Source organism: Lepidochelys olivacea, assembly GCF_965140295.1.
Source record: "Lepidochelys olivacea isolate rLepOli2 genome assembly, chromosome: 25".
NCBI classification, from domain to species: domain Eukaryota; kingdom Metazoa; phylum Chordata; order Testudines; family Cheloniidae; genus Lepidochelys; species Lepidochelys olivacea.
This window is the reverse complement of record NC_140435.1, coordinates 10350278-10377376: the sequence shown is the minus strand read 5'-3', so window position 1 is coordinate 10377376 and position 27099 is coordinate 10350278. Positions and strand designations below refer to the sequence as shown.

Genomic DNA, 27099 nt, shown 5'->3' with positions numbered 1-27099 from the left:
ATTGACATTAACGCAGGCTGGCCCGGAAAGGTGCATGATGCATGCATCTTTTGGAACACTGGCCTGTTCAGGAAGCTGCAAGCCGGGACTTTTTTCCGAGACCAGAAGATCATCATAGGGGAAATCGAAATGCCCACTGTGATCCTTGGAGACCCCGCTTACCCTTTAATGAAACCCTACACAGGGAGCCTTGACAGCAGCAAGGAGTGGTTCAACAACAGGCTGAACCGGTGCAGAATGACTGTGGAGTGTCCTTTTGGCCGTTTAAAGGGCCGCTGGTGCTCTCTGTATGGGAAGCTGGACCTGGCTGATGACGGCATCCCTGCAGTTATATCTGCGTGCTGTACCCTCGATAACATTTGTGAAGGGAAGAGTGAACAATTCGCTCAGGTATGGAACTCGGAGGTTCAACACCTGGAGGATGAATTTGAACAGCCAGAGAGCAGGGCTATTAGAGGGGCCCAGTGCAGGGCTGCAAGAATTAGGGTTGCCTTGAGGGAGCAATTTGAGGCTGAAAGCCACCAGTAATGTATGATGCCCTGCACAGGAGTGAAGTGCACTGGTTCCAATGTTAGTAGGAATCTATGTTTGCTACACTGACTTGCAGTGCATGTTTCTTTCCTGGGCTATCTTTTACTTTATGCAATAATAAATAATGTTTTCAAAGCCAAAAAATCCATTTATTGAAAAGAAACAACTGCTTCGGAAACAAAAAGAGCAAGGGGGTGGGGTAGAGAACGGTACAATCACAGATTTGCATATGTCCTGTTATCTATCATACTCAGCCTCCTGTCTGGAGTGTTCTACAATGAGTGCTACACTTCAGGATGGCTATACTGCCTGGTGATGGGGGTTGAGTGCAGCGGGTAAGGGTCGTAGTTTTCAGGGCTGGGTGGTGAAGCTACAGGTGTTGGAGCTGGTGATGGTAAGAACCCGGATGTTTGGGAAGGTGGGTTGGAGGTGACATGGGGGCACAAGGGAAAGAGTTTTGGGACAAGGGCTGCAGGGGTGGTCGGGCACGGTAGTGCTCCACCTGCATGGCTACAAGCGCCTGGATCGAGTCTGCTTGGCGCTCCATTATGCTTATCAGCCGATCCGTGCTTTGCTGCTGGAGCACTGCGCTTTTGTGCCAGCATTCCTCATTCTGCTGGCGGATCCTCCTTTCACTGTCCTGCCACTCCTGCACTTTTCAATTTTCATTACTTGAATGCCACATTATTTCATGCAACATGTCTTCCTTGCTTCTACTTGGCCTCTTTCTGATTCTTTGGAGACTTTTGGCCAGTGATAACACGGACGGCTGAGACCTCAAGGTTGCATCTGTAAAGGCAAAATGCAATACTTAACAGAGGCAGCATTGTTCACACCAGACAGAGCAATGATTCCCCCGTACTTAAGGGCAAGCACAGTATACAAAACAGCATAATTTGCCTGTCCCAAAGCAAGCACACATAACCCACGGGAGCCCCAAAATGGTGAGTAAGCACAGGGTCAAGCATGACTGATTGTTTCACAGCTGTACTGTCCTCTGGGTTTCTGTGCCTTGGGGAGAGCCATCAGCGGCAGGGGGCCCCTAAACAACAGACTGGACTTCTACATAGAGTGCTTCCGCCAACATGCACGGGCTGAAATTATGGAAAAGCAGCATCACTTGTCCCATAACCTCAGCCGTGCAAAACACAATGCCATTCACAGCCTCAGAAACAACTCTGACATCATAATCAAAAAGGCTGACAAAGGAGGTGCTGTCATCATCATGAATAGGTCAGAATATGAACGAAAGGCTGCTAGACAGCTCTCTAATACCACATTCTACAAGCCATTATCCTATGAACCCACTGAGGGTTACCAAAAGAAACTACACCATCTACTCAAGAAACTCCCTGAAAAATCACAACAACAAATCTGCACAGACACACCCCTAGAACTCCAACCAGGGGTATTCTATTTGCTACCCAAGATCCATAAACCTGGAAATCCTGGATGCCCCATTATCTCAGGCATTGGTACCCTAAAAGCAGGATTGTCTGGCTATGTAGACTCCCTCCTCAGGCCCTACACTACCAGGACTCCTAGCCATCTTCGTGACACCACTGACTTCCTGAGGAAACTACAATCCATTGGTGGTCTTCCAGAAAACACCATCCTGGCCACTATGGATGTAGAAGCCCTCTACACCAACATTCCACACAAAGATGAAGTACAAGCCATTAGAAACAGTATCCCTGATAATGTCACAGTAAACCTGGTGGCTGAACTTTGTGACTTTGTCCTCACCCATAATTATTTCACATTTGGGGACAATGTATACCTTCAAGTCATGCTATGGGTACCCGCATGGCCCCACAGTATGCCAACATTTTTATGGCTGACTTAGAACAACCCTTCCTCAGCTCTCGTCCCCTAATGCCCCTACTCTACTTGCGCTACATTGATGACATCATCATCTGAACCCATGAAAAAGAAGCCCTTGAGGAATTCCACCATGATTTCAACAATTTCCATCCCACCATCAACCTCAGCCTGGACCAGTCCACCCAAGAGATCCACTTCCTGGACAGTACAGTGCTAATAAGTGATGGTCACATAAACACCACCCAATATTGGAAACCTACTGACTGCTATACTTACCTACATGCCTCCAGCTTTCATCCAGACCGCACCACATGATCCATTGTCTACAGCCAAGCTCTAAGATACAACCTCATTTGCTCCAACCCCTCAGACAGAGACAAACACCTACAAGATCTCTATGAAGCATTCTTACAACTACAATACCCACCTGCTGAAGTGAAGAAACAGATTAACAGAGCCAGAAGAGTACCCAGAAGTCACCTCATATAGGACAGACCCAACAGAGAAAGTAACAGAACGCCACTAGCCGTCACCTTCAGCCCCCAACTAAAACCTCTCCAGCGCATCATCAAGGATCTACAACCTATCCTGAAGGATGATCCCTCATTCTCACAGATCTTGAAATACAGGCCAGTCCTTGCTTACAGACAGCCCCTAAACCTGAAGCAAATGCTCACCAGCAACCACACAACAGAAACACTACCCAGGAACCTATCCTCGCAACAAAGCCCGTTGCCAGCTCTGTCCACATATTTATTCAGGGGACATCATCATAGGACCCAATCACATCAGCGACACTATCAGAGGCTTGTTCACCTGCACATCTACCAATGTGATATATGCCATCGTGTGCCAGCAATGCCCCTCTGCCATGTACATTGGCCAAACTGGACAGTCTCTATGTAAAAGAATAAATGGACACAAACCAGATGTCAAGAATTATAACATTCAAAAACCAGTCGGAGAACACTTCAATCTCCCTGGTCACTCGATTACAGACCTAAAAGTCGCAATACTACAACAACAAAACTTCAGAAACAGACTCCAATAAGAAACTGCTGAATTGGAATTAATTTGCTAATTGGACACCATTAAATTAGGCTTGAATAAAGACGGAGTGGATGGGTCATTACACAAAGTAAAACGATTTTCCCATGCTTATTTATTCCCCCTACTGTTACTCACACCTTCTTATCACCTGTTGGAAATGGGCCATCCTGATTATCACTACAAAAGGTTTTTTTTCTCCAGCTGATAATAGCTCACCTTAACTGATTACCTCATGGCACAGTGGCGCAGACAAGTTAGCCTTACTGGGACAACAAACACAGTAGCTCTCCTGAGAAACCTGCGCAAGCGCTTTGCCCAAGTTCTGGATGAGATCTTTGAAGAGATCACTGAGGCTGATTACCGCAATGTGAGAGAGCACATCAACGCCCTATTCTGTATCTAGGGCATGCATGCAGCCCTAACCCTCCTCACCCCAAGACCCCGCACAGAATAACTTCCTTCCCAGAATAAAAGCCGCTTACCGGGAACCTCCTCTGGTGTTTGTCCTTCCCCAAGCACCGGCCACCGCGACTGGCTACCTTCCTCCTGGCTTGAGAACAGCTCCTGGCTGCATGCATCTAGGGATTCCGACATGTCTTCCTCCACCTCAGCACCCTCGCTCCCACTTTGCTGCTGCTCCTCCTCCTCCTGCCTTGTTGAACTGGACTCTGAAGAGTCCATGTTGGTACTTGGAGTGGAGGTGGGGTCGCCCCCAAGTATTGCATCCAGCTCTTTGTAGAAATGGCAGATTGCAGAGGCAGCACTGGAGCGGTGGTTTGCCTCATGGGCTTTGGGGTAAGCATTCCACAGCTCCTTCATTTTAATCCTGCACCGCAGTGCGTCCCGGTCATGGCCCCTTTCCATCATGTTCCTTGAAATCTGCCCGAAGATATCGTAATTCCTACGGCTGGTGTGCAGCTGGGACTGGACAGCTTCCTCCCCACAAACACTGATGGGGTCCAGCACCTTGCCATTGCTCCATACTGCGGATCGCCTGGCACATGGAGGCATGGTCACCTGGAAAGATTCGCTGAGAGCACTCCACGCCTGGCTGAGCAAACAGGAAGGGGATTTTCAAAATTCCCAGAGAATTTAAAGGGCAGGTCTGACAGTTGGTCACCTGAGGACAGGGCAGTAGAGTTCAAAGTGATGACCAGAGTGGCTAGAACAGGCATTGTGGGACACTTCTGGAGGCCGATCAGAGCGCACTAACAGACCATGGTGTCCACACTGGCGCCACGGCACTCCAGTGGGGGCACAGCAAACGTTATTCCACTCGCCAAGGTGGAGTACCAAAAGCGCTCTAGCTGCGGAGTCAGAGCGCTCTACGTGCCTTGCAGTGTGGATGGGTAGTGAGCTAGTGCGCCTGGGGCTCCTTTAATGCGCAGTAACTCGCAAGTGTAGCCAAGCTCTCAGATACCATAGGTATCCCACAGTCCACAGCAAGTTTCCCAGAATGCAGTGGGCACAGAGGCAGTGCAAGGTACTTTGTGTTATCCATTCAGAATGTTAAACTAATGCTGCATGCATGATTTCCTGTGAACAAAAGCCTTGAAATGCGATGTCACTAATGCAATGCAAGCTTAACAGTGTGAATGCACTCAGCTGAAATAGGTCTGTTGATTTAACTTATACTGTAACTTCTGTTAATGCAATGCAAGCTTAACAGTGTGAATGCACTCAGCTGAAATAGGTCTGTTGATTTAACTTATACTGTAACTTCTGTGTGTAGGCAGCACTAAGATAGACAAGCCCTCAGTATCAGAATGGCACTGGGCTGATGACCAGTGTTTAAGATTTCAATGGAGCATTTCAACACAATTTCTTATTAATGTAATAGCTTGAACTGACTTCCTCTTTGTTTGCAAGATAACCACAGCCATACTGGCAAAGGCTAAACAACTGGGCCAACCACTTGCTCAACACCCAGAATGAAGGACTGAGGCCATGGGAAGTAGCTGTTTCTGGGGGGAAAGTCAAGTAGTAGTTCTTGTAATAAAGCTGGCTTTGTGACAAGACTGGCTTCGAGCTGGACTGGAAAGAGTTTTCCTGTCCCCCCAACCCCACCCCCCCAACACACACAAACCACCAAGATTGTTAAAAAAAATTCCCATCCCAAATCAGGAAGAAGAATTGAAATCTCAAAAAATGTGATTAACCAACAAATAACTATAAATTCAGATACACTGAAACATTTTATTTCTGTAATTTCCATTTTGACTTTTTTTAAATTTAAAATTAGCTTAAATTTCAAAACAAAGTTGCTTTAAAGTAGAAAACTGGAATTCTTCATTTTGGAAGTGTCAAAAGGAACCAACTTGACAATTTCAAAACTTTTTTTTTATTTTTCAAGTTGAAAAATTCATCAAAGCTGACTCTTTCCTGTGGAAAGTGTTTGTTTAGACAGATTGATATTTTCCAACAAATAAATATTGTGGCAAAAAATTCTCAACCAGCTCTAGTGACTGTTAATGTGTTTGGGGCCGAGTTAAACTCGCAGCGACCTAACCCTTGTCTACAATATACTTGTCACTGAGTCATCAGCTTTCTGTCCAAATTGTCCCAAGACAAAAAGGACTCATCTACACTTCAGTTTTAATCCAGTGAGGAGACTTGCTTACAAACACAGCTTTCCCTAGTTTCATTACAACACAGTTGTTCTCTGACCCAGTTACAACACAGCTCATATGTTGAGCACAGACAGGATTTAACCTTGTCCTTGTAACTGGGCTAACATCTTGGCCGGTCCTTGCAACATTTTAACCCTGTTGCAGCAGAGTCAGGGACCAACTGTGGAGTAACTGGGTCCCCTGACTCAGGCCATGCCTACTACGGGGACTATACTCTGGCATAACCTCATAGTGTAAATGCAGCCAAGAGTGACAGAAGGGGTTTATCTATCTCTGTAGGAACACCACCTCCCCAAGCAACAGAGGACAGAAGCATTCTTCCATCTATCTAGCTGCATCTACACCAGGGGTTAGGTTGATTTAACTACAGCTGAAGCTGCTGAGACCCGCTGTTTTTGCTGGAGTTCTGAAAATAGACCCACTCTTGTGAATTGCTTGCGTCAATCAAATTTTGCATCAAATTAATTTTCCATCAAAATTCTTGTTCAAGAGCATATATGCTTGAGAATAATATAGGCTATAAATTCTGGGCCCAGTTCTCCACTGACTTGCACGTTTTGTAGACTTTTACCCCTTTGCAACATGGGTGTAAAACATTTGCAAATCATATACCCACTTGGCACTCACTTTGTACAGTGTAAATGACAATGCAAAGGCTGCATCCAGACTAGGAAAACACGTTGTGTTAGAATGTGTTCATAACAGGTTTTAACTAACAGGATTTTAAACAGAATTTTGTGCATAGTAAAGACAGTAAACACAGAGTTAAAAAAATACACTGGTCATGGTTGGTTTTAGGGTTTGTTATACAGTGCTTGTGACTGTTGCCAGTTGGCGTGCGTGTTTTCTCCGTGTGCTGTCTCAGCTCTACGCAGATAGCTAGCCCAGCAGACCTTGACAGTAATACCCAGAAAGACCACAGATTCGGTTCAGTGGCAAAGGTGCTCAGCCAGGTTTATTGCCCTCAAGACACAGGACTAGCTTCCTGGATCAGTATTTACAGGTACACTAACACACCGAGTACCCAGTGGCAAGGACTCAGCTCAGCCAGCAGTGGAACTTTTTGCTGCCCCCTAGGCTGAAAAAGGGTTAAGGCGAGATACGCCCCTATTCACCACCTGTCTTTGCACTTTACTCCTTATGTTTCAGACAAAACATCACTATTCATCACTTCCGTCAAACCATTTATCTTGTGCTTGGTTTGGGTGTAGTTGTGCTAGTCAGGAATGTGTTTACATATTCAGTTTGCTTTAGCAATGTGCCTAGTTCATGTAACAGACAGTGACCTTGCAGGCAAGCATCTGCTTTTTTGACAGGGCCTGACTTTTGCTTATTGCATAACTTTTGCTGACTTTGGTTCAGGCTTCAGGCCTTGCACCATGCTCCAGACTCTCTCTTTCTACTGCAGTGAGAATCAGACTGCAAAAGGGCCATTATTTCAGAGTGACCTGAACTTGACTCAGTAGGGTCAGATTCTCAGCTGGTGTATATAGGGGTTGCTCCACTGACTTAATTTAAGCTTTGCTGATTTATGGCAGCTGAGAATCTGATCCAATTCTAAGACTTAAAGTTCCTTTTACTCTACATGTGGTGTAGAGTCCTTATTGTGAACGACAAACAGTCAGGCCTGCTTACATTTAGAAACTATCTTGTGACCATTGGATGATCCTGTCCTCATCACCTCTTTCTGACCCCCAAGCTGTTTACCATCTTGTTTCCTGAGTTTGTGTATTACCCTCGTGCTGCACTTAACTCTAGATCTGTCCACTTCCAGGTTTACATTTTTCCAGTTATCTTGCATGTCATTGTCCGGGAGTGCAGTTGGGGTCTTCCTGGGGTGCTGGCAACCAGTGATAATGATTCTACAGCAGGAACATTAGTTAACAACTCTGTGGATAGCATGTGAGTCAGAACAGACTCCAGTTCATCTCTGCATTGGGTCTGCAAGACAAATGTAACCCTTCTGCCAGGCCAAGTTGATAGCAGCAAGGGCCGGGTTCAATACACAGGGGTTCCCTCTCATTAAAGCAAATGCAAAACTGGCTCGAGCCCCCACCCAGTGACCTGGGAAAATCTTACACACCCCCTGGGCGCCTCAAGGAGGCAATACTTCCCCTCTCGCAAGCACAGAGTCTTGGTGTAGTAGAGAATCTTTAATAACATGAGGCAAACAACATCAGCATTAAATTGGGGAAACACCACAACTAGTGTTCATTAACCAAACCATGAACACTGACCCACCCCAGAAAATTTGGGCCACATCCTTTCCCTCAGGCTCTTGAGTCCCAGAACCCAAACGTCTCTTGAGTCCAGCAATCCACTAATCGCCCAAAGTCCAAAAAAAGTCCAGCCCCGGAGTTCAAAAGTTCACCTGCAGAGTGTTACTCCCCAATCTGGCTAAAATGTGCCTGGGTGTGGGGGAAAGAGGTAAGGGGCACCTTACGTGTCCTGAAGCTGACTGCCCCACAGGGCTCTGCTCCGCTCCACCACGACCGGCTCCGCTCTGCACAGCTCACCGTCTCACGACCGGCTCCGCTCAGCTCGCCGTCTCACGAACACACCGCTGTCTCACGACCGGCTCCAGACAGCTCGCCGTCTCACGAACACACCGCTGTCTCACGACCGGCTCCGCTCAGCTCGCCGTCTCACGAACACACCGCTGTCTCACGACCGGCTCCGCTCAGCTCGCCGTCTCACGAACACACTGCTGTCTCACGACCGGCTCCACTGCACACTAGAACTTCCGGCTCCCCCCTACTTGACACAGTGCTCAGTGATTTCAGCTCTCAGTGATTTCAGCTCATAGTAGTGGGAGCCTTAGTGCTGGTGCACTATAAGGCTGAAGTGAATTCAGCACAATACCTGTAACAAAACTCTTAATAGACCCAAAATTAGCTCTGACATTCCACAGTGGAGAGAGACAGAGGTGCAATTGGTGCTTCAGGCCCTCACAAAAGGGACCTACACCACCAGGCACTAATACCTGTCTCAAGTCTCTCTCAATTCACAGAGTTTTGGAACCCATGTCCCTTGCCTAGTGAGTGCTACTCAGTTGATGGTGAGTCCTCCATCATAACAAAAAGGCCAAGTACAGTTCCAAGCACAGTTCCCATAATCAGGGTACTAACAATTTATTCTTCCCGCCCCAATAACAGAGACACTGGGGATCCCACAGCAGCCAAAGTGACGATTTGGGCAGTTATGGCCTCATTCTAGGCAGGGTGGGTGTGCCTATGCAAATGAGATCAGCCCCTGAAGTTCTTTTCCACAACTTGCCACACCTCACCACCAGATGTCAGGGTGGAGCCCACCCTGTCTCTGCTTACATCCTCCCCCCAGCCGAGAATTTGGCGTCCCGACAAATCATACTCCCTTTATACCAACTCATTGATTTCCTCCAAAAGGCCTCAGAAAGCCCACTTTGGCTTCCACAATCCTGTGTGCTAAATGTATTGGCTCCTCACTAGTCACCCCAGGTGCATCATAAGTTAACCGTTTTACTGGTCTTATCACCCTGTCTCGTCTATTGAGAATCTCTGTTGCTGAGGTAAGGGGAACGTCCTCTTGATTGATGGATGGAGAGGCTTCCTTTGAGGGTCTCTTGGCTACTGGCGTAGGCCCCTGCACTCCTAGTTCTAACGCGGGAGGGTCCAAGGTGCCCAGGACATCCTCTACCTGAGTGTCTCCACTGGCCAATAACCTGTGTGTGTCATCACACGGGGGTCTCATCAGCGGCACAGGGGTGTCAGAAAGGGGCCTAAATAATTCCGCCATAGGGTTTAGGGTGGAAAAGGGAGAACTCTCATTCGGTTCAGCTGGTCGAGACTGAAATCTTGTCTCCATCCCAGGATACACCAGGGTTGTGTCTTCCTCCTCAGACTCACTCTCAGATGTGCAGAATAGGGGTAAGTTAGCTGCAGGAGGCTCACTGTCTGTGTTGGATGGCAGCTTTGGTCTAGCACTTCTGTTCTGCCCGGCTGCCCTGTCATGGCCCATCTCATAAGGGGTGCTTACCAATTCCCCCACAGGGAGCAAAAGGTTTCTATGCACCGTCTTTATTTGCCCTGGACTGTCTTCAGGTTTGATCTTGTAGACCGGCAGATCTCCCAGCTTTTCCATCACCAGGTAAGGTATTGCCTTCCATCTGTCAGCTATCTTGTGTTTGCCAGCGATACCCAAATTTCGCAGCAGGACTCTGTCCCCCGGCTGGAGCTCCTGCGAACGCACTCTAGCATCATATCGATGTTTGTTGCGGTCTGCGTTCTTCCGAGCCGCAGCGGTAGCCAAGCGATAAGCATCCTGCAGCCTCTCTCTTAGTCGGGATACGTATTGCTGATGAGTTTCATAGCTATCTCCATCCTCTGATACACCAAAGCACAAGTCTATGGGTAATCTTGGTTCTCGCCCAAACATCAAAAGATATGGGGTGACTCCCGTAGCATCGTTCTTTGTGGCATTGTAGGCATGCACCAGAAATGCGACATGCTGGCTCCAGGTTGCCTTCTGCTCTGGTCGCAAAGTTCCCAACATATCTAATAGGGTTCGGTTGAACCTCTCTGGCTGGGGATCACCTTGGGGGTGATAAGGCGTTGTCCTAGACTTTTTAATTCCTGCTATCTTCAGCACCTCCTTCAGAAGGTGACTCTCAAAATCCCGCCCCTGATCAGAGTGTATCCGAGCCGGGAATCCATAGACTGAGAAATATTTGTCCCACAATACTCGAGCGACGGTGGTGGCCCTCTGATCACGTGTGGGATATGCCTGTGCATACCGTGTAAAATGGTCAGTCACTACTAGAATGTTCCCAACATTCCTCTTGTCTACCTCTACAGACAAGAAATCAATGCATACCAACTCCAAAGGTTTGTTGCTGGTGATGTTCTTCAGATATGCAGCCCTCGTGGGCAGAGTTTTCCTTTGAACACATCGAGCACAAGTCTCACATTTCCTGCGAACATCTTCAGCCATTCGGGGCCAATAGAACCTACTACGAATAAGTTCCAGAGTCCTCTCCATCCCTAAATGCCCAAAGTCATCATGCAGAGCCCTCATGGCCAGGGCTCTGTACCTTTTTGGCAGTACTAGTTGTGCTCGTTGCTTTTGTAAAGAGTCGGTGGTCATTCGGTGTAGCACTCCCTGAATCAGTTTTAATTTGGTCCATTCTCTCAATAGTAGTTTACCCTCCGGGTTAGGTGGGACAACTGCAGCTGGGCTTCGCCCCTCCCTTTTGGCAAGTAGTGTATCACGAATGTCAATATCTTGCCGCTGGGCTTCTTGCCAGTCAGCCGCATTGAGCATGGGCAAAGGAGATTGGTCCAATGCAATATAGTTCACTGAGGCAGAAGGCATGCATTCAGGGGGCAGGCCCAAAGCTTCTGCAATACATCCCTGAAGGCTCTCACAGGCCTCTGGCTCTCGACGACTCACACTGCAAATAGCTCTCACTCCATCTGTAGGTATCACAGCAACTTCTGGAGCCTGCGGACGCCTGGACAATGCATCTGCATCTACATTGCTTCTCCCTGATCGGTACTGAATGCTAAACTCATAGCTAGCCAAGGCGGCCACCCATCTCTGCCCTGTAGCATCCAGCTTAGCACTTGTTAACACATAAGTCAGTGGATTGTTGTCTGTCCACACCTGGAACTGAGCACCATACAAGTAGTCTCGAAATTTCTCAGTGATGGCCCATTTCAAGGCCAAGAATTCCAGCTTGTGGATGGGATAACGAGTTTCACTATCAGACAATCCTCGGCTGGCAAAGGCTACAGGTTTATGTTTGCCTTCCACTTCCTGGTACAGGACTGCTCCCAGACCCTCCAAACTGGCATCAGTATGCAGGATAAATGGTTTGCTTGGGTCAGCAAAAACTAGGACTGGAGCATGAGTTAGGCAAGTAATGATTTCTCGAAAAGCCCTTTCACATCTCTCATCCCACCGTGGCCCAAATGGTGCAAAGGGGCCATTGTGTCTCTGCACAGGAGGCTTTGGGAACCTCCCCTTATTCCTGGTCTTAGATTTGTTCTTGCTGGACTGATGTCCCCTGGTAAGATCATTCAGAGGCTTTACAATCGTAGCATAGTTTTTCACAAACCTGCGGTAGTAGCCACTAAATCCAAGAAAGGTCTTGAGTTCTCTATAGTTACTTGGACGTGGCCATGTAGTGAGTGCTTCTATTTTATCAGGATCAGTACTCACACCCTCTTGGGATACGATGTGACCCACATACTTCACTGAGGTTCTGCAGAACTGGCATTTGTCAATTGAAAGCTTCAGACCATAATCCTCCAACCTATCAAGCACTTTAAGAAGTCTTTCTTCATGCTCCTCTAAGGTTCTTCCAAACACAATCAGGTCATCCAAATAAACTAACACTTGCAGTAAATTCATGTCTCCCACAACTCTCTCCATGAGACGTTGAAAGGTGGCAGGTGCTCCAGAAATCCCTTGGGGCATGCGTTCGAACTGATAAAACCCTAATGGGCAGATGAAGGCGGTCTTCTCCTTATCTTCTTCTCCCAGAGGGATCTGGTAGTACCCACTTCGAAGATCCAACACAGAGAACCACTGGCTTCCCAGCAGACAGTCTAAGGCATCTTGCACTCGAGGCATAGTGTACTGGTCGACCACAGTACGGCTGTTTAGGGTGCGGTAGTCAATACACATCCGGATTTTCCCATTCTTTTTACGGACTACCACAATGGGCGAGGCGTATGGGCTGCGGGACTCTGTAATGATGCCCTTAAGGTAGGCTCTATTGAGCCTTCATCGAATGCCTCCGGCACCCCGGTCACCAGGACACAGTTCCTAGGGTTAATATTCATCCCCTTGCACCAATCCTCTAGCAAATGTAGGGCCATTATACAAACTGTAATTTCTTTCCCAAATATAACAGATCAAAACAACAACAACCAGATTCTGGGTTCTCCCAATTTAATGACTCACCTAAGATGTGCTTGCGAGGGGTACTGACCCAGTCTCGATCCCGGACGAGCCCCCACAAATGTAACCCTTCTGCCAGGCCAAGTTGATAGCAGCAAGGGCCGGGTTCAATACACAGGGGTTCCCTCTCATTAAAGCAAATGCAAAACTGGCTCGAGCCCCCACCCAGTGACCTGGGAAAATCTTACACACCCCCTGGGCGCCTCAAGGAGGCAATACTTCCCCTCTCGCAAGCACAGAGTCTTGGTGTAGTAGAGAATCTTTAATAACATGAGGCAAACAACATCAGCATTAAATTGGGGAAACACCACAACTAGTGTTCATTAACCAAACCATGAACACTGACCCACCCCAGAAAATTTGGGCCACATCCTTTCCCTCAGGCTCTTGAGTCCCAGAACCCAAACGTCTCTTGAGTCCAGCAATCCACTAATCGCCCAAAGTCCAAAAAAAGTCCAGCCCCGGAGTTCAAAAGTTCACCTGCAGAGTGTTACTCCCCAATCTGGCTAAAATGTGCCTGGGTGTGGGGGAAAGAGGTAAGGGGCACCTTACGTGTCCTGAAGCTGACTGCCCCACAGGGCTCTGCTCCGCTCCACCACGACCGGCTCCGCTCTGCACAGCTCACCGTCTCACGACCGGCTCCGCTCAGCTCGCCGTCTCACGAACACACCGCTGTCTCACGACCGGCTCCAGACAGCTCGCCGTCTCACGAACACACCGCTGTCTCACGACCGGCTCCGCTCAGCTCGCCGTCTCACGAACACACCGCTGTCTCACGACCGGCTCCGCTCAGCTCGCCGTCTCACGAACACACTGCTGTCTCACGACCGGCTCCACTGCACACTAGAACTTCCGGCTCCCCCCTACTTGACACAGTGCTCAGTGATTTCAGCTCTCAGTGATTTCAGCTCATAGTAGTGGGAGCCTTAGTGCTGGTGCACTATAAGGCTGAAGTGAATTCAGCACAATACCTGTAACAAAACTCTTAATAGACCCAAAATTAGCTCTGACATTCCACAGTGGAGAGAGACAGAGGTGCAATTGGTGCTTCAGGCCCTCACAAAAGGGACCTACACCACCAGGCACTAATACCTGTCTCAAGTCTCTCTCAATTCACAGAGTTTTGGAACCCATGTCCCTTGCCTAGTGAGTGCTACTCAGTTGATGGTGAGTCCTCCATCATAACAAAAAGGCCAAGTACAGTTCCAAGCACAGTTCCCATAATCAGGGTACTAACAATTTATTCTTCCCGCCCCAATAACAGAGACACTGGGGATCCCACAGCAGCCAAAGTGACGATTTGGGCAGTTATGGCCTCATTCTAGGCAGGGTGGGTGTGCCTATGCAAATGAGATCAGCCCCTGAAGTTCTTTTCCACAACTTGCCACACCTCACCACCAGATGTCAGGGTGGAGCCCACCCTGTCTCTGCTTACACAAACATGAGAAAAAAGTGATCCAGATCAGGCTCTGCTGCTTAAGTCAGCAGATGTGACTCACTCCACATGGGGAACAGTCTGGCTAAATAACAAGGTGCTATTTTTACTTTCATTTTTCTCTGCACAGTCCAACATGTATTTAGTCAAGTTTCTAAGTGGGGGGAGGAAGGTAACATAGTGCAAACAGTACTTCCCCATTCACAGGAAGGATAAGTGACTTGTGCTAGGCCACACAGGAAGTTTGTGGCAGAGCTGGGAAGAGAGCACTGCTCTCTGCGGTAATAGGCCCGACCTGCATCCACAGAACCACAGCCCCTCTTAGATAAACAGCTTCACATCTACGCTGCTTGTGTTATCTGTAAAACATACTCAACTGGGTCAGGTGCTTTGAGATCTACAGATACAGACACAGCAGACCCTGATTCTCTGTTACCCTGCACCTTGTCCAGACATTTATACTGGCACAAGGTGGGCGTTAAAAAGATTCCATCCTGATTTGGTAGCATTTCACCGCATTTTGCAATGCAGTAAATGACTGCACTAGGTGCAGAGCATGGGGAACCAGGTCTATGGCTTGTGCTTACACCAAGAAAAAGTGGGGATTTTTTACAGTGAGATAGCTAACATACTGCAAAATCCTGGTTTAGACAAGGCGACTTGTCGTTTTACCTTGATGTGGATGGTAGGTTGGGGCGGGGAGGTGTCCCTCAACCAGCCACATCTATCTGAGGGTTTTATCTTGCCACCCATCACCTTTTCCACATCAAATCAATAGCGAAAGCTAATTCTCAGGTCGACTTCCTGAAGTCTCTGGCTTTTCTTCATCTTTGGGGTCAGGTTTTGGTTTTTGGCTGGTTGGGATAGGGCTCAGGGACAGATGGGAGTGTCAGTATTGTGAATGTCTGCTTATAGTGGAAAAGATTTTGCAAAGAGGAAAGTTTTACAGCATTCCCTCAGTATGGTCAAACTGTATTCACCTGATCTCCAGAAGTTTGTTCCACAGCCAGATTCACTGAGAATGCTATCTCCAACTCTCAAGTGCTTAGGCCTGGACTTTGTGAGCTGTATTGTCTTGGAGGAGTGGTGGCTCAAAACTACATTGAGGTTAAAAAAACCCCCCAAAAAACTACACTATCTTATGCTGGGATTTCACGTCAGCTACCTTATTTTAAAAACACCCCTTAAAATTATATAGTCTAGACAGGGCCAGGTACGGGCACAGTATTTTTATTATTAGGCAAGATTTGCAGTTGGGAACACTGAGACAGGAAGCTGACTTGCCTGAGTGTGACTTTGCTGTAACTGGTCAAGTCTTGATCTGAATATTGTCCTGGGCAGGGACAGTGTTGTAGCATCTGTTACTGTAACTTTATCCTGAGTTGCACCAGCTTAGGACCTGGCCCTATTTCTGTTACAACTCTGGAAACCTGTCTGTACAGAATAAAGACATCAGGCAGCTTTACCCATGTGCCTCTCCTCTGACCTGGAGGGACCAATTCCAGAAGCGAGAGGGGTTCCTCATTCTTCACTCCCAGTCGGTCAGTCCTCTCTGCTGAGGCAGCTAATTAATCCAGTTGTGGCGGTGACTTTCACTGTGTGAATATTTGTTTACATTGCAATTGGACTGAGACCGAACCCCCCCTTCTCCGAACTTGTTTCACAAAGGCCACTGAACAGCCAGCACCTGGCAAGAACTTTTAGTCTCCACTGACCTAGGTTGGATATGAAACAATAACCTAGAGGTGAATGATTCTGTATTCCATTAACCGTCAGTCAACCAGTGCATCCCTTGGATGATGTCTGATAATATGAGAACCCTGGGACACTCCATTAAGTTAACTCTACACGAGTTTAGAACCAACCAAGGGAAATGCTTCACAAAGGGTATAGCCATCCTGTGGCATTCACTGCTTCAAGGGGTCAGAGCTAATTACTACCGTTCTTGGCTACCAATTCCTGCTCCAACCACGAGGCATGACTGCCCATGTCCCAGTCTCTGACAATATGCGATGCTGTGCAAGTTGCTTCTCTGTGTCTCACCTTCCTTATATGTCAGATGGAGTCTGTAACACTGGTCTATCTTGCACTGGGGGACTGTGAGGATAAATTCACAATGTTTGTTAAACTCTCCATGATCCTTGGCTGGAAGGTGTATGTATTATTGGCAATGCTTCAGACTAGGGCAAAGCACACTCCTCTACAATGCAGCTGGCTACTGGGGCAGCTGTGCCCAGGAGAGGAGGATTTGTTCCCAACAGCTGCAGGGGATCAATTTACACTCTGCAATGAAAGAGATTTGCTTTAATTGGCACATGGACAAAAGTTATTACCAATTGGTCATAAAATGACCCAGCCTTTTTAAAATCTAGGGTGGGGAAAGGCGGGGGGGGGGGGCGCGAAGTGGTGGGGCAGGGGAGGTTCTGGCACTCCTGGTGGAGTGTGCCACCAGATCATCTTCCATTCTCAAGCATTCCATATTCCTCCCCTGAACAGTAGGTATTGGCCAAGGACAAAGGCAGATGCAGGAGCAAATGGACCATAGGCTTTATGTTTCCAATTTCTTAAATACTGCTTATATGCTCTGCTGTATCAGTAATCGGGAGCATTTTAGATCATTTGCAGTAAAATCTGACTCAACAGCCCACTGGAGTCAGCCTCCAACACAGTGACTCAGGCAGACTGCAGTCATGAAAAGTGCAGTATCCAAATGTTCTGTTCAAAATTCAGATAAGTAGGCAAATGTCATCAGGTTCTTTGGCAGCTAAGGTCTGTGTGAGGAGGCACCACTACTACAAAGTTACCACAGTTACAATGAGGAAGTTGGTGTTGGTTAGAGTCCCTCCTCTGTAGGCAGCAGGAGTAAGACAGAGAGATCTGCTGCATACCTTTCCACTTTCTGGAGACTGCAGAATCATAGCAAAAGACAGGTGTGGACACACTTTCCTTCACTGGAGAGAGTAAGATCTTTTATGCTGCACATAGCCTTGTCTATCATAGCAAACTTTGTAGCCATAATTCCCGCTTCATATTGCTCCACCATTAGCAGCAATGACAGACGTTATAATGTAGATAAGACTCAGCCATTTTTTATCTTATCATCTAGCCCTACTTAGCATCTCTGGAGTCCTACATGGGAGGAGAATTAAGTGAGTCCAGTGTCTTATCTAGTAGGCCACACTACCTTTTTGCTGCTCAGTACGTCTACTGTTCTTGCTGGCAGGGCTGGCTAATGTTTGCAGCTACAATGTTTTCTAGCGTAGATGCAGGCTATGAGCTTTGTTTTGCACTGACCTGAAAGCACTGAATGCATCCGATGAAGTGAGCTGTAGCTCACGAAAGCTTCTGCTCAAATAAATTGGTTAGTCTCTAAGATGCCACAAGTCCTCCTTTTCTTTTTGCGAATACAGACCAACAGGGCTGCTACTCTGAAACCTGTCAGTATGTTGCTAGTTAGTTTCTAATTGTATAGCGGAAACATCTACTCTGCTCTCTGTTGCAACATTTGATACGCACATTAGGATTTGAATAATTTTTATTTTTAGAGACACTATATTTTTGGTAGAAACTTGGAAGAGTACTGTGCTGTATACAGGGATAACTACGGCACCATTAAGAAGAAAGTAAACACTCACTTGTATCAGTAGTTCAACACTGCTGTTACAGAGTGAGACACACATCAAGGCTATGTCTACACTACGCACCTTTTAGCGACACAGCTGTGGGAGAGCTCTCCTGCCAACAAAGCGCTGTTCACACCGGCACTTTTTGTTGGTAAAACTTTTGTTGTTCAGGGGTGTATGTGTTTTTTTCACACCCCTGAATGACAAACATTTTGCTGACAAAAGTCCAGTGCAGACAAAACCACACTGCTCTCTTCCTTTGTGAAGATTTTACATTTCTACGTTCTTTGTTATTGCCTTTCATCTAAAATAAAGGCCATCCAGACACAAGGTAAATGTTTTCCCTTTGTCTATGGAAAAACATCACAATCACCAACAGAGGACAGAGTCATTTGTTAGAAAATGACAATTCTGTTCTGCAAAAATATTCAAGGTTTCAAAAGGTGGTTTTGTTCCCTTAGCGCTACTGACCGGCATGTTGCAGACTCAAGGTCACGTCCCTGCTCTCCCTGATTAAGAGTAGCTTTTCCATTCCAGATCACTCTAAATCAGGCAGATCAATGATTTGAATATAGGTCTCCCACAGCACAGGTCAGAACCTTAACCACCTGGCTGTAGAGTAACTCTGTCTATCTCAAAAACCTTCCTGATGAGGATTTTGTGGAAACTATCACATCACCAAATGTTTTGGCTTTAACAAGAGTATTTTACCAAAATGTCATTTCAGCATAAGTGTCCTGACTAGCTCCAGTAGGACCCAATTCTGCAGTCTTCCTCAAACACTTGATTTCCATGAGACTACTTGATTGTAAAATCAAGCGTGTGTGAGTCTTTCCAGGACCAGAGCTGTTGAAGTGTGGGCTTAGTCACCTGGATTTCTCTTTGCAAGCAGTCCTCATATAATACTCTTTTGTAGGTTCATCACAGTGTACTTTATTTACAATGTCATAGGCAGCTTCCTGTCCCATTACCACAAAAGGTGCATTCCAGTGGCAAGGATAACCCCAACATCTGTTTCTGCCTTGTCTGTCCTGTTCCTTCTTTCTCTAGCTCCTACTTTGGCTTCTTGGCATCTCCCCTGGTCTCTCACTCTCTAGCCGTTTGGTTCTTCAGGCATTTCTCTCCTTCCTTAAAGGAAAAGGGCTCTGATTTGTCATAATTAACACAGATTGGGGCAATGCCTTGACAACTCCCACCTGCTTCCTCTGAAATGTTCCTCCAACTTCCAAAGGCACGCAGGCCACTGGGAGATTTTTCTTTCCCTGTGGATACGTTAGCCTCAATCTTTCTCCCAGCACCCAGTGTCCTAACCAACAAGCATCCCTCAGCAAAATCTTCTAGACCTGTCTCTTGTCACCATCCAACTCTCAGAGAGACTATAAGTGCTTGCTTTAATTGCTTCCTGAAGATTCCCCTCTCCCCCCTGAACTTGGCAAGATTATACAGTAACTTCTCACGTAGCGTTGTGGTTATGTTCCTGAAAAATCCTACTTTAAGCGAAACGATGTTAAGCGAATCCAATTTCCCCATAAGAATTAATGTAATAATGTGGGGGTTAGGTTCCAGGGAAATTTTTTTTGCCATACAAAAGACATTATATAGCAGGGATCGGCAATCTTTGGAAAGCCCTTGGCGGACCGGGCTGGTCTGTTTACCTGCAGCATCTGCAGGTTCAGCCGATCGCAGCTCCCACTGGCTGCGGTTCGCCGTCCCAGGCCAATGGGGGCTGCGGGTAGCTGCGTGGGCTGAGGGATGTGCTGGCCGCACACACAGTATAAGTTTTAAACAAACAGTTTAATACTGTACACAGCAATGATGATTGTGAAGCTTGGTTGAGGTGGTGGAGTCAGAGGGTGGAAGAGAGTGGGTGATTTCCCAGGGAATGCCTTACTGCTAAATGATAAACTAGCACTCGTCTGAGCCCTCAAGTGTTAACATATTGTTGTTAATGTAGCCTCACACTCTACAAGGAGCACGAATGGAGGGAAGAGACACAATAGATGCTTGGCAGTAGCTGCAAACATTCCCTGTGGAAACTGAACGTGATGATGACCCTATCCCACTGGGGTGCACCAGTCCCTCCACTTTCCAAACTGCCAGGGCCAGGGGGGTTGCATGTGTGTGTGTGAGTGAGAGAGAGAGACACACATTACCCCTTTAAGTACACTGATCCCACTCTAAGTACACTGCCTTTTTAGGTAGATCAACAAGTTGAAACAGCAGCTGCTGCCAGCAAGCTCCCTCCATCCTGAGCCCTGTCACGTTCCCCCAGCTCTGTGGAGATGGGGTACAGGAGCAGGGGGAGGGGGACATCCTGACATCAGCATCCCTTCTCCCCCCCCCCCCAGCACAACAAGCAGGAAGCTCCTGGAAGCAGCTCCAAGGCAGAGAGCAGGAGCAGCACCCAGCAGGGGGCGGGCACTCAAACTGCCTGGCAATTGAAAAGCCTGCTGGGCAGCTGCTGCACTGGGAACTTAGGGGCACTGCCGGCTCACCCTGGTTCCAAGCCTCCACCAGCTAGCGCCAACGGGCTGCTCTTCCTGCAAGCAGTGGAGAAAGCAGGCAGCTGCCAAACAACACTATAAGGGAGCATCGCACAACTTTAAACGAGCATGTTCCCTAATTGGTCAGCAACGTAACAACGTTAAATGAGGAGTTACTGTCCTCTACACAGGGGCAGTCCCTTTTCAGATGTCCTGAGCCCCCACACTGATAAACAGTTTGGCAATTTGTGGGTGGGGTGTCCTTCCTCTCTTCTCTTTTCTTCTCCAGCACTTTGTAGTCAGTAAAAAGAAAAGGAGTACTTGTGGCACCTTAGAGACTAACCAATTTATTAGAGCATAAGCTTTCGTGAGCTACAGCTCACTTCATCAGTAACACGGCTGTTACTCTGAAACTTGTAGTCAGTAGTTCCTCATCTTTCCTCCCCAGGTCATGTTCTTTAAATGAACATGTTGTTTTACTAGGGACACCAGCTTCCACAAACTCCTCAGTGAATTTAACAGTGGCTTCCAGAATAGTGGGTTAGTGCCTTCCGCACCCAAGACCTAGTGACTTTGGGTGGCCACTGCAAAAGCTATTCCAAAATAATGAAGTCCATGATCTCCCCAACCCCTCACCTGGCCTCAGCCACCCAGTGGTCCAATCCAATAATTTGTGCAAAGCCCCTAGGTCTTGTCCCCTGTGACCACCTGGCTGCCTAAAACTTCTGGCTGTATCGATCTGCTGACAGACCCATCTGATCTAAAATGGCAGCCTTTATGGTATCATAATCTGATGCTTTTTCATCCCACAGCACCCTATAAACAGCTTGAGTTTCTCACGAGAGGTTGATAGGGAGCCCATACCCTTTATACCCCGAAAGGCAGGGAGGGAGGCAGCTGAAGACCCCATACCCTCTTTACCCAGTCTGCTCCTGAAACCACCCGTTCAAACATTAACCAGAAGGCATCAGGGTCAAGCATATGGCCCATTTTGCACAGCCCCATGACCATCCCCCACTTATCACTCCCTATCATGAGACTCACCAGTTTCTCCAAGAGTTGTTACTGCCTGCAATAAATTGCTGTAGACTTTGTTGCTGTTCTGCTTTGTTTGTTCCCCAATGCTTACTTTCCCAGTATCTGTCATCCCCTGCTTGTGATTTATTACCAGCAGGTTATGCAATTTATTACCAGCAGGTCTGCAATTTGTTTGCTGCCCCTGGCCGATTATAACCATGTTTATAAGCAATCGATGCTAATTGAGACAATCCCCCACTGTGGTAACAGCTCCTCCGACCCCCTCCTATGTCCCACCTCCCTTGAGCAACGCTCCCGGCCCTGCCAGTACCGCGCAACCGCCTGCCAGGAAGTCGGCTGCAGACTCCACGTGGTCTAGTGGAGGTCAATGACCGAGGGTTACAGCAGGGGGCGGGGCTGAGGCAGCGCGGAACCCACCTCTATTGGCTGCTGGCGAAAAAGTTGCTCCTATCCAAAACGGCGGAGCTCGCTCCTGGCCCCGCCCCCTCAGGAGAGGCGCTCCGTCCAATGGGGCGGGGAGGGGGCGCGCGCGGGGCTTTCAAGCGGCGGGGGGTGACGCGCCGCGGACGGGATTCGCCCTCTCGCCCCTCCCCTGCCCGCGAGCGCTCTAAATTTAAGGCAGCTGGTGCCTCCTCCAGGCAGCCAGTCGGTCCTGCAGCGCGGAGAGGAGGCTCGGCTCGGCGCGCCCACCCCAGGTAAAGGGAGGGGGGCTGGTCCCGCAGGGACGGAGGAAACTGCCCTTACCCCCCCCCCTCAGGTACTGGGGGGGGACGGGGCTGCCTCAGGCCGGTGTGTGGGGGGGCGATGGAGGGGCTGCCCTTACCCCCCCTCAGGTACTGGGGGGGACGGGGCTGCCTCAGGCCGGTGTGTGGGGGGGTGATGGAGGGGCTGCCCTTACCCCTCAGGTACTGGGGGGGGACGGGGCTGCCTCAGGCCGGTGTGTGGGGGGGCGATGGAGGGGCTGCCCTTACCCCCCCCCCTCAGGTACTGGGGGGGGACGGGGCTGCCTCAGGCCGGTGTGTGGGGGGGCGATGGAGGGGCTGCCCTTACCCCCCCCCTCAGGTACTGGGGGGGGACGGGGCTGCCTCAGGCCGGTGTGTGGGGGGGCGATGGAGGGGCTGCCCTTACCCCCCCCCTCAGGTACTGGGGGGGGACGGGGCTGCCTCAGGCCGGTGTGTGGGGGGGCGATGGAGGGGCTGCCCTTACCCCCCCCCTCAGGTACTGGGGGGGGACGGGGCTGCCTCAGGCCGGTGTGTGGGGGGGCGATGGAGGGGCTGCCCTTACCCCCCCCTCAGGTACTGGGGGGGGACGGGGCTGCCTCAGGCCGGTGTGTGGGGGGGCGATGGAGGGGCCGCCCTTACCCCCCCTCAGGTACTGGGGAGGGACGAGGCTGCTTCAGGCAGGTGTGGTGGTGGGGGGGGGGGAGATGGAGGGGCCGCCCTTACCCCCCCTCAGGTACTGGGGAGCGATGGGCCTGGCCCCTCAGGTGGGGAGGCGATGGATGAAGGGGCCCCCCCCCGGTACGGCTTGGTGATGGAGGGGCGGCTGCTCCCCCGGAGATGGGCTGTGGGGGGGGGGCGCTCCCTTCCTCTCCCTCTGCGTGGGCAGGAGCTGGCGGGGCAGCGGCCGCCTGAGTGAGGCGGCTGGCGGGGGCTCTGGTGACCCGCCCCGCCCCTGCACGCGCCCCGCCCGGGTGGAGCCGCTCGCTCCCTGGCCCGAGGGCCCGCAACGTGCCGCGGGCGGGACGCCGCGTTGCTGGAAGCTCCGCTGCGGCGGGCCCTCGGGCTGGTAGCAAAGGCTCGGCGAGGGGCTGGGCAAGGCAGGTGCCTCACCGCCCCCCCCACACTTCCCCCCAGCGGAGTGAGGGCCTGGGTGGACGGCAGCTTCCTCAATGAGCTCATGGCTGGAGGGCGCTTTATGGACGGAAAAGCGCAGCACCCGTGCCACGTATTGGGTTTCCCCTCTGAGGGCGCGGGGCGGGCGGCCCTGGGGGGGGGGGGGGTAAGAGACACGTCATCTGGGGCACTTGAGGTTTTGTGTCTAAGGGGAGAACTGGAATTTCCATTTTCTCTTTTGGTCTCCTCTTTCTCCCCCCCCCCCATGGCGCAAAGAGTGAGCGTTTGGCCGCTTATTAGTGCGTTTCTGATGTGTGCTTGCTCAGAGGCCCCCCCGGCAGGTAAAAGTCCTCCTAGCTACAAGAACGTTAGTCTGTTCCCTTACATTTGAAATCTGCCAGGATGTTTGTAGTTGTCACCTAGTTTCTAGACCTTTGTTTTGTTGACACTTCCTTAAGCAAATATTAATACAACGCTATGCCTGCGTGAGGGCTGGTCACTTGTGTCTCACGTCTCTCTAAAAATGTGACAAAGTTGTTTAAAAAGACTTCATGTTTCTCTGATTTTTCTGAACTAAAATCTTAATGTATTCCATAGTCTTAATTGGTACTGGAGCTGACCTCATCAAATGTGAGATCTGATCAGATTTTGAAAAGCATCTTCCAATGCTGAGGAACTTCCTGCTGCACAAATGATGTAGATTGTGCTTTGTATATATTATACCCTTTCTTCTGTGGCTGTCTTGTAAAAACTGCCAGTATACTTCAGAAACTGGTGCATATTTTAACTGCCTATTTCCAGTTCTGGACAAAAAATGTTTGGTGCTATGGTAGACCCTAGAGGAGAGATCTCATCTGCCTCTATTGAAACAAGATCAATATAGCTGTGTATCAAAGAATCAGCAGTAGACTTCCTGCCACATACATAACTTCCTGTGGAAAAGCTGATGGCTATAAACTGTAAACAGTGCTCTATACTTTCATCAGTATTAAACTGTTTTCAGTGTGTTTCCATCTGTGTGAGTAACTCATAGTACCTCTGCTGTCTGCCTCGACAGGAAGAAGTGCACTTGTGACCTCTGCAACAGGTTAATGTTCTCTGATAACCTCTAAGCTTACTCATTCAGTGTCTTGAGACTATCATGTGTCAAAATGATGACTTGTAACATGTCTATTGGCTGAAATAATCAGGTTACACTTGCATGATGCTGTAGAGGGAGCCTGCAGTGTTAGGAAAACGGTGCTGAAATGACTAACATTGGTATAAGACATCAGAACATTCTGCAGCCACAAAAAACTAATAGTTCATACCAGGATTTTTAAATGTCCTGTGTCCATTCAGTAACAAACTCCACATTTTCCTAAACTATATTATGTCAGTTAAATCCAGATGTCAAGTAGGATCGCTATATAGAATGATCACAGTAGTATCTAGTTCAGGGTTTCTGAATTTTTCATGAGGTGGTTCACATCATAATTGTGCCATATGGAACACCACCCCTTCTGTTTTCGGCAGTAGCATGGACCACCATATCTGCCAGTAATTATCAAAACACCCCTGTGGCAAATACAGAAACTGCTCTAACCTTGTTCTGTGGAAGCAAGGTGGCTTAGCAGATGGCTACAAGGGAAGTTGGAAACCTGTGACTATGCAGTCTCAACAGATCACCAGTGTTCCATGGACTACAACTGTTCTAGATTTGAGATCAGATTTATACACTAAAGCTAAAAACACAGTTAAATGAGAGAGGAATCTTAACCAGCTCCTACTAATTTATAACTAGTGTAGCCTTAACTAGTGAACAAAAATTACTACACTTGCTGTGATGGCTCACCAAATTTAACTGGTGGAGAGTTCAGGCTGCATATCTAGCCAGTTCCACTTGTGTTCTGGATACCTGCAGTGAATTCTGTCCTTTTCAACCTACAGTTCTGTACTGAAAAATGAATACATTTCTCTGCCTACCCTCACAAAAATTCTCATGTACAATAAAACAGGTTTTAGCATCTGGTCAGAAGTCCATTGAGAATTCTGGCACCCAGAAAGGGCTGGATAAATTTCCAGTTCCCATTCTGGGCAGGAATAAAGAAGATTAAATGTTTAGAGGGGGGAGGAGAGGTTTACATCTATTACTCTTCCCTAAGCAGCAGAAGCTAGCTGCCTACCTATATTTCCCTGTCTCCTGTATTTCTCCATCTCCCTCCTGGTGAAATATAGCTACAATGAAGTAAATTTCTGATTAGTAGAAACTAGCTTAAAATTACCTTAAAGATTCAGTGGGGTACTGTTGACTTGAAATTCAGTCAGTTTAAAAACTCAGGTTAAAGGGATAGTCTTGAATACTACACCAACACTCTGGTCCTGTCAACTTTTGTGGTTTCAAAATTGTAGCATCATGCTTGAAAAAGTGGCTTCTCACTGTGTGGTGAGGGTGGGGGGAACCCCAGTCAAACAAAGGGAAACTGACTATATAGTCAAACTTATTTTGAGCTTATGCTCAAATTTTAGTCTTTAAGGTGCCACACGTACTTGTGTTCTTTTTGTGGATACAGACTAACACAGCTGCTACTCTGAAACCAGTCAAACTTGCATTACCCCATCTAATGTGCTATCAAATGCACAAACAGAAAATAGCCTACTGGTAAAGGTATGCTGGTGGGGAATTTTAGCAAAGTTTCCCATGTAGATGCAATCTGTTTAACCTGAAGCTTAGCTTTTTTCAAGCATAATTATGTTTAAATGTCAACTATAATTATGGTAACAAAACTATCTTTGTTTGACACCCCTCTGCTGGAAAACAAAGAACCTTTGAGAGAGATAGTGAGGAAGCTGTAGTAAGTCACGCTATTTCCCATATGTAAGCAACTCTCCAGTACATGGCAGGAAATTGCAGGAAAAATCATTTGAAATCCATGCTCCCCTTCCTCCACCCATTAGGGTCATGTTCAAGAAAATAGTCTTACTTAGCTTCCTCTAAGTCAGTGCCTTCTGCACAAGGAGATCAAGATTTAAAACCATAAATATAAAGTACTCCTGCACTAGAAACCATGTAATCTGAAACCTCTACTCCCTGCCTTTTTTTGTAAAGGTACAGCCTGCTCTAAACATTAAGGCCAAATTAATTTTAATACAATCACCAAATAGTCTCTCTTGTTCAAATAGTACAGTCTCTGAAGTGATGTTACTGAAATATTAACTGTACTAAAGTTCCAATATTAGACTAAGGGACATCAGTTAGTTCACTTTTGACCAAGAGAAGCTGACTTGCGGAAATTATCCTGTCTGGTGCAGCTTCTATTTTCAGTGTGTTCAGTTGTTTCAGAAATATTTCCAGAGTACTTTTTAAAGTTAGACTTTCTGCTCCAGCATCCAATGTTTGTTGCTGTGTCAATCCCAGGATATTAGAGAGACTAGGTGGGTGAGGTAGTATCTCTTAATTGGACCAACTTCTGTTGATGAGACACACAAGCTTACACAGAGCTCTTCTCCAGGTCTGGGACCAGATCTATGCTACCACTTATAACTTATGTAGCTCAGGGTAGGGTGTGAATAAGCCAACCCCCTCAAGCAATGTAAGTTACACCAGCTGTTCTCAAACTTCATTGCACTGTGACACCCTTCCCCCTTCTGACAAAAATTACTACATGACCCCAGAAGGGGGGACCAAAGCTCAAGGGCTTCTGCCCTGGGCAGGGGGCATATAACCTT

The 27099-nt window shown here is 48.1% G+C and overlaps 2 protein-coding genes and 1 long non-coding RNA gene across 3 annotated transcripts in view; 1 reads left to right on the top strand and 2 right to left on the bottom strand.

Annotated features, from left to right (window-relative positions):
- Positions 1-709: 709 nt before the first annotated feature.
- Positions 710-5357, bottom strand: LOC311512842 (uncharacterized protein). The gene is made up of 2 exons (XM_084614213.1): positions 3888-5357; positions 710-1320 (listed from the first exon to the last, which is right to left on the bottom strand). Exons 1-2 carry the CDS (start codon positions 4414-4416, stop codon positions 1190-1192), a joined length of 660 nt encoding a protein of 219 aa, XP_084470339.1. The 5' UTR covers positions 4417-5357; the 3' UTR covers positions 710-1189.
- A 426-nt stretch (positions 5358-5783) lies between these two features.
- Positions 5784-21803, bottom strand: LOC311513004. The gene is made up of 3 exons (XR_014709628.1): positions 21563-21803; positions 15879-16695; positions 5784-7976 (listed from the first exon to the last, which is right to left on the bottom strand). It is a non-coding gene; the product is annotated as an uncharacterized lncRNA (long non-coding RNA).
- Positions 21804-22112: 309 nt separating this feature from the next.
- Positions 22113-27099, top strand: part of ACSBG2 (acyl-CoA synthetase bubblegum family member 2) — a 37893-nt gene continuing 32906 nt past the window's right edge. Inside the window, exon 1 of the mRNA XM_084614322.1 lies at positions 22113-22251. The gene's annotated coding sequence lies outside the window, so the exon portion shown is untranslated. The remainder of the gene's footprint in view (positions 22252-27099) is intronic.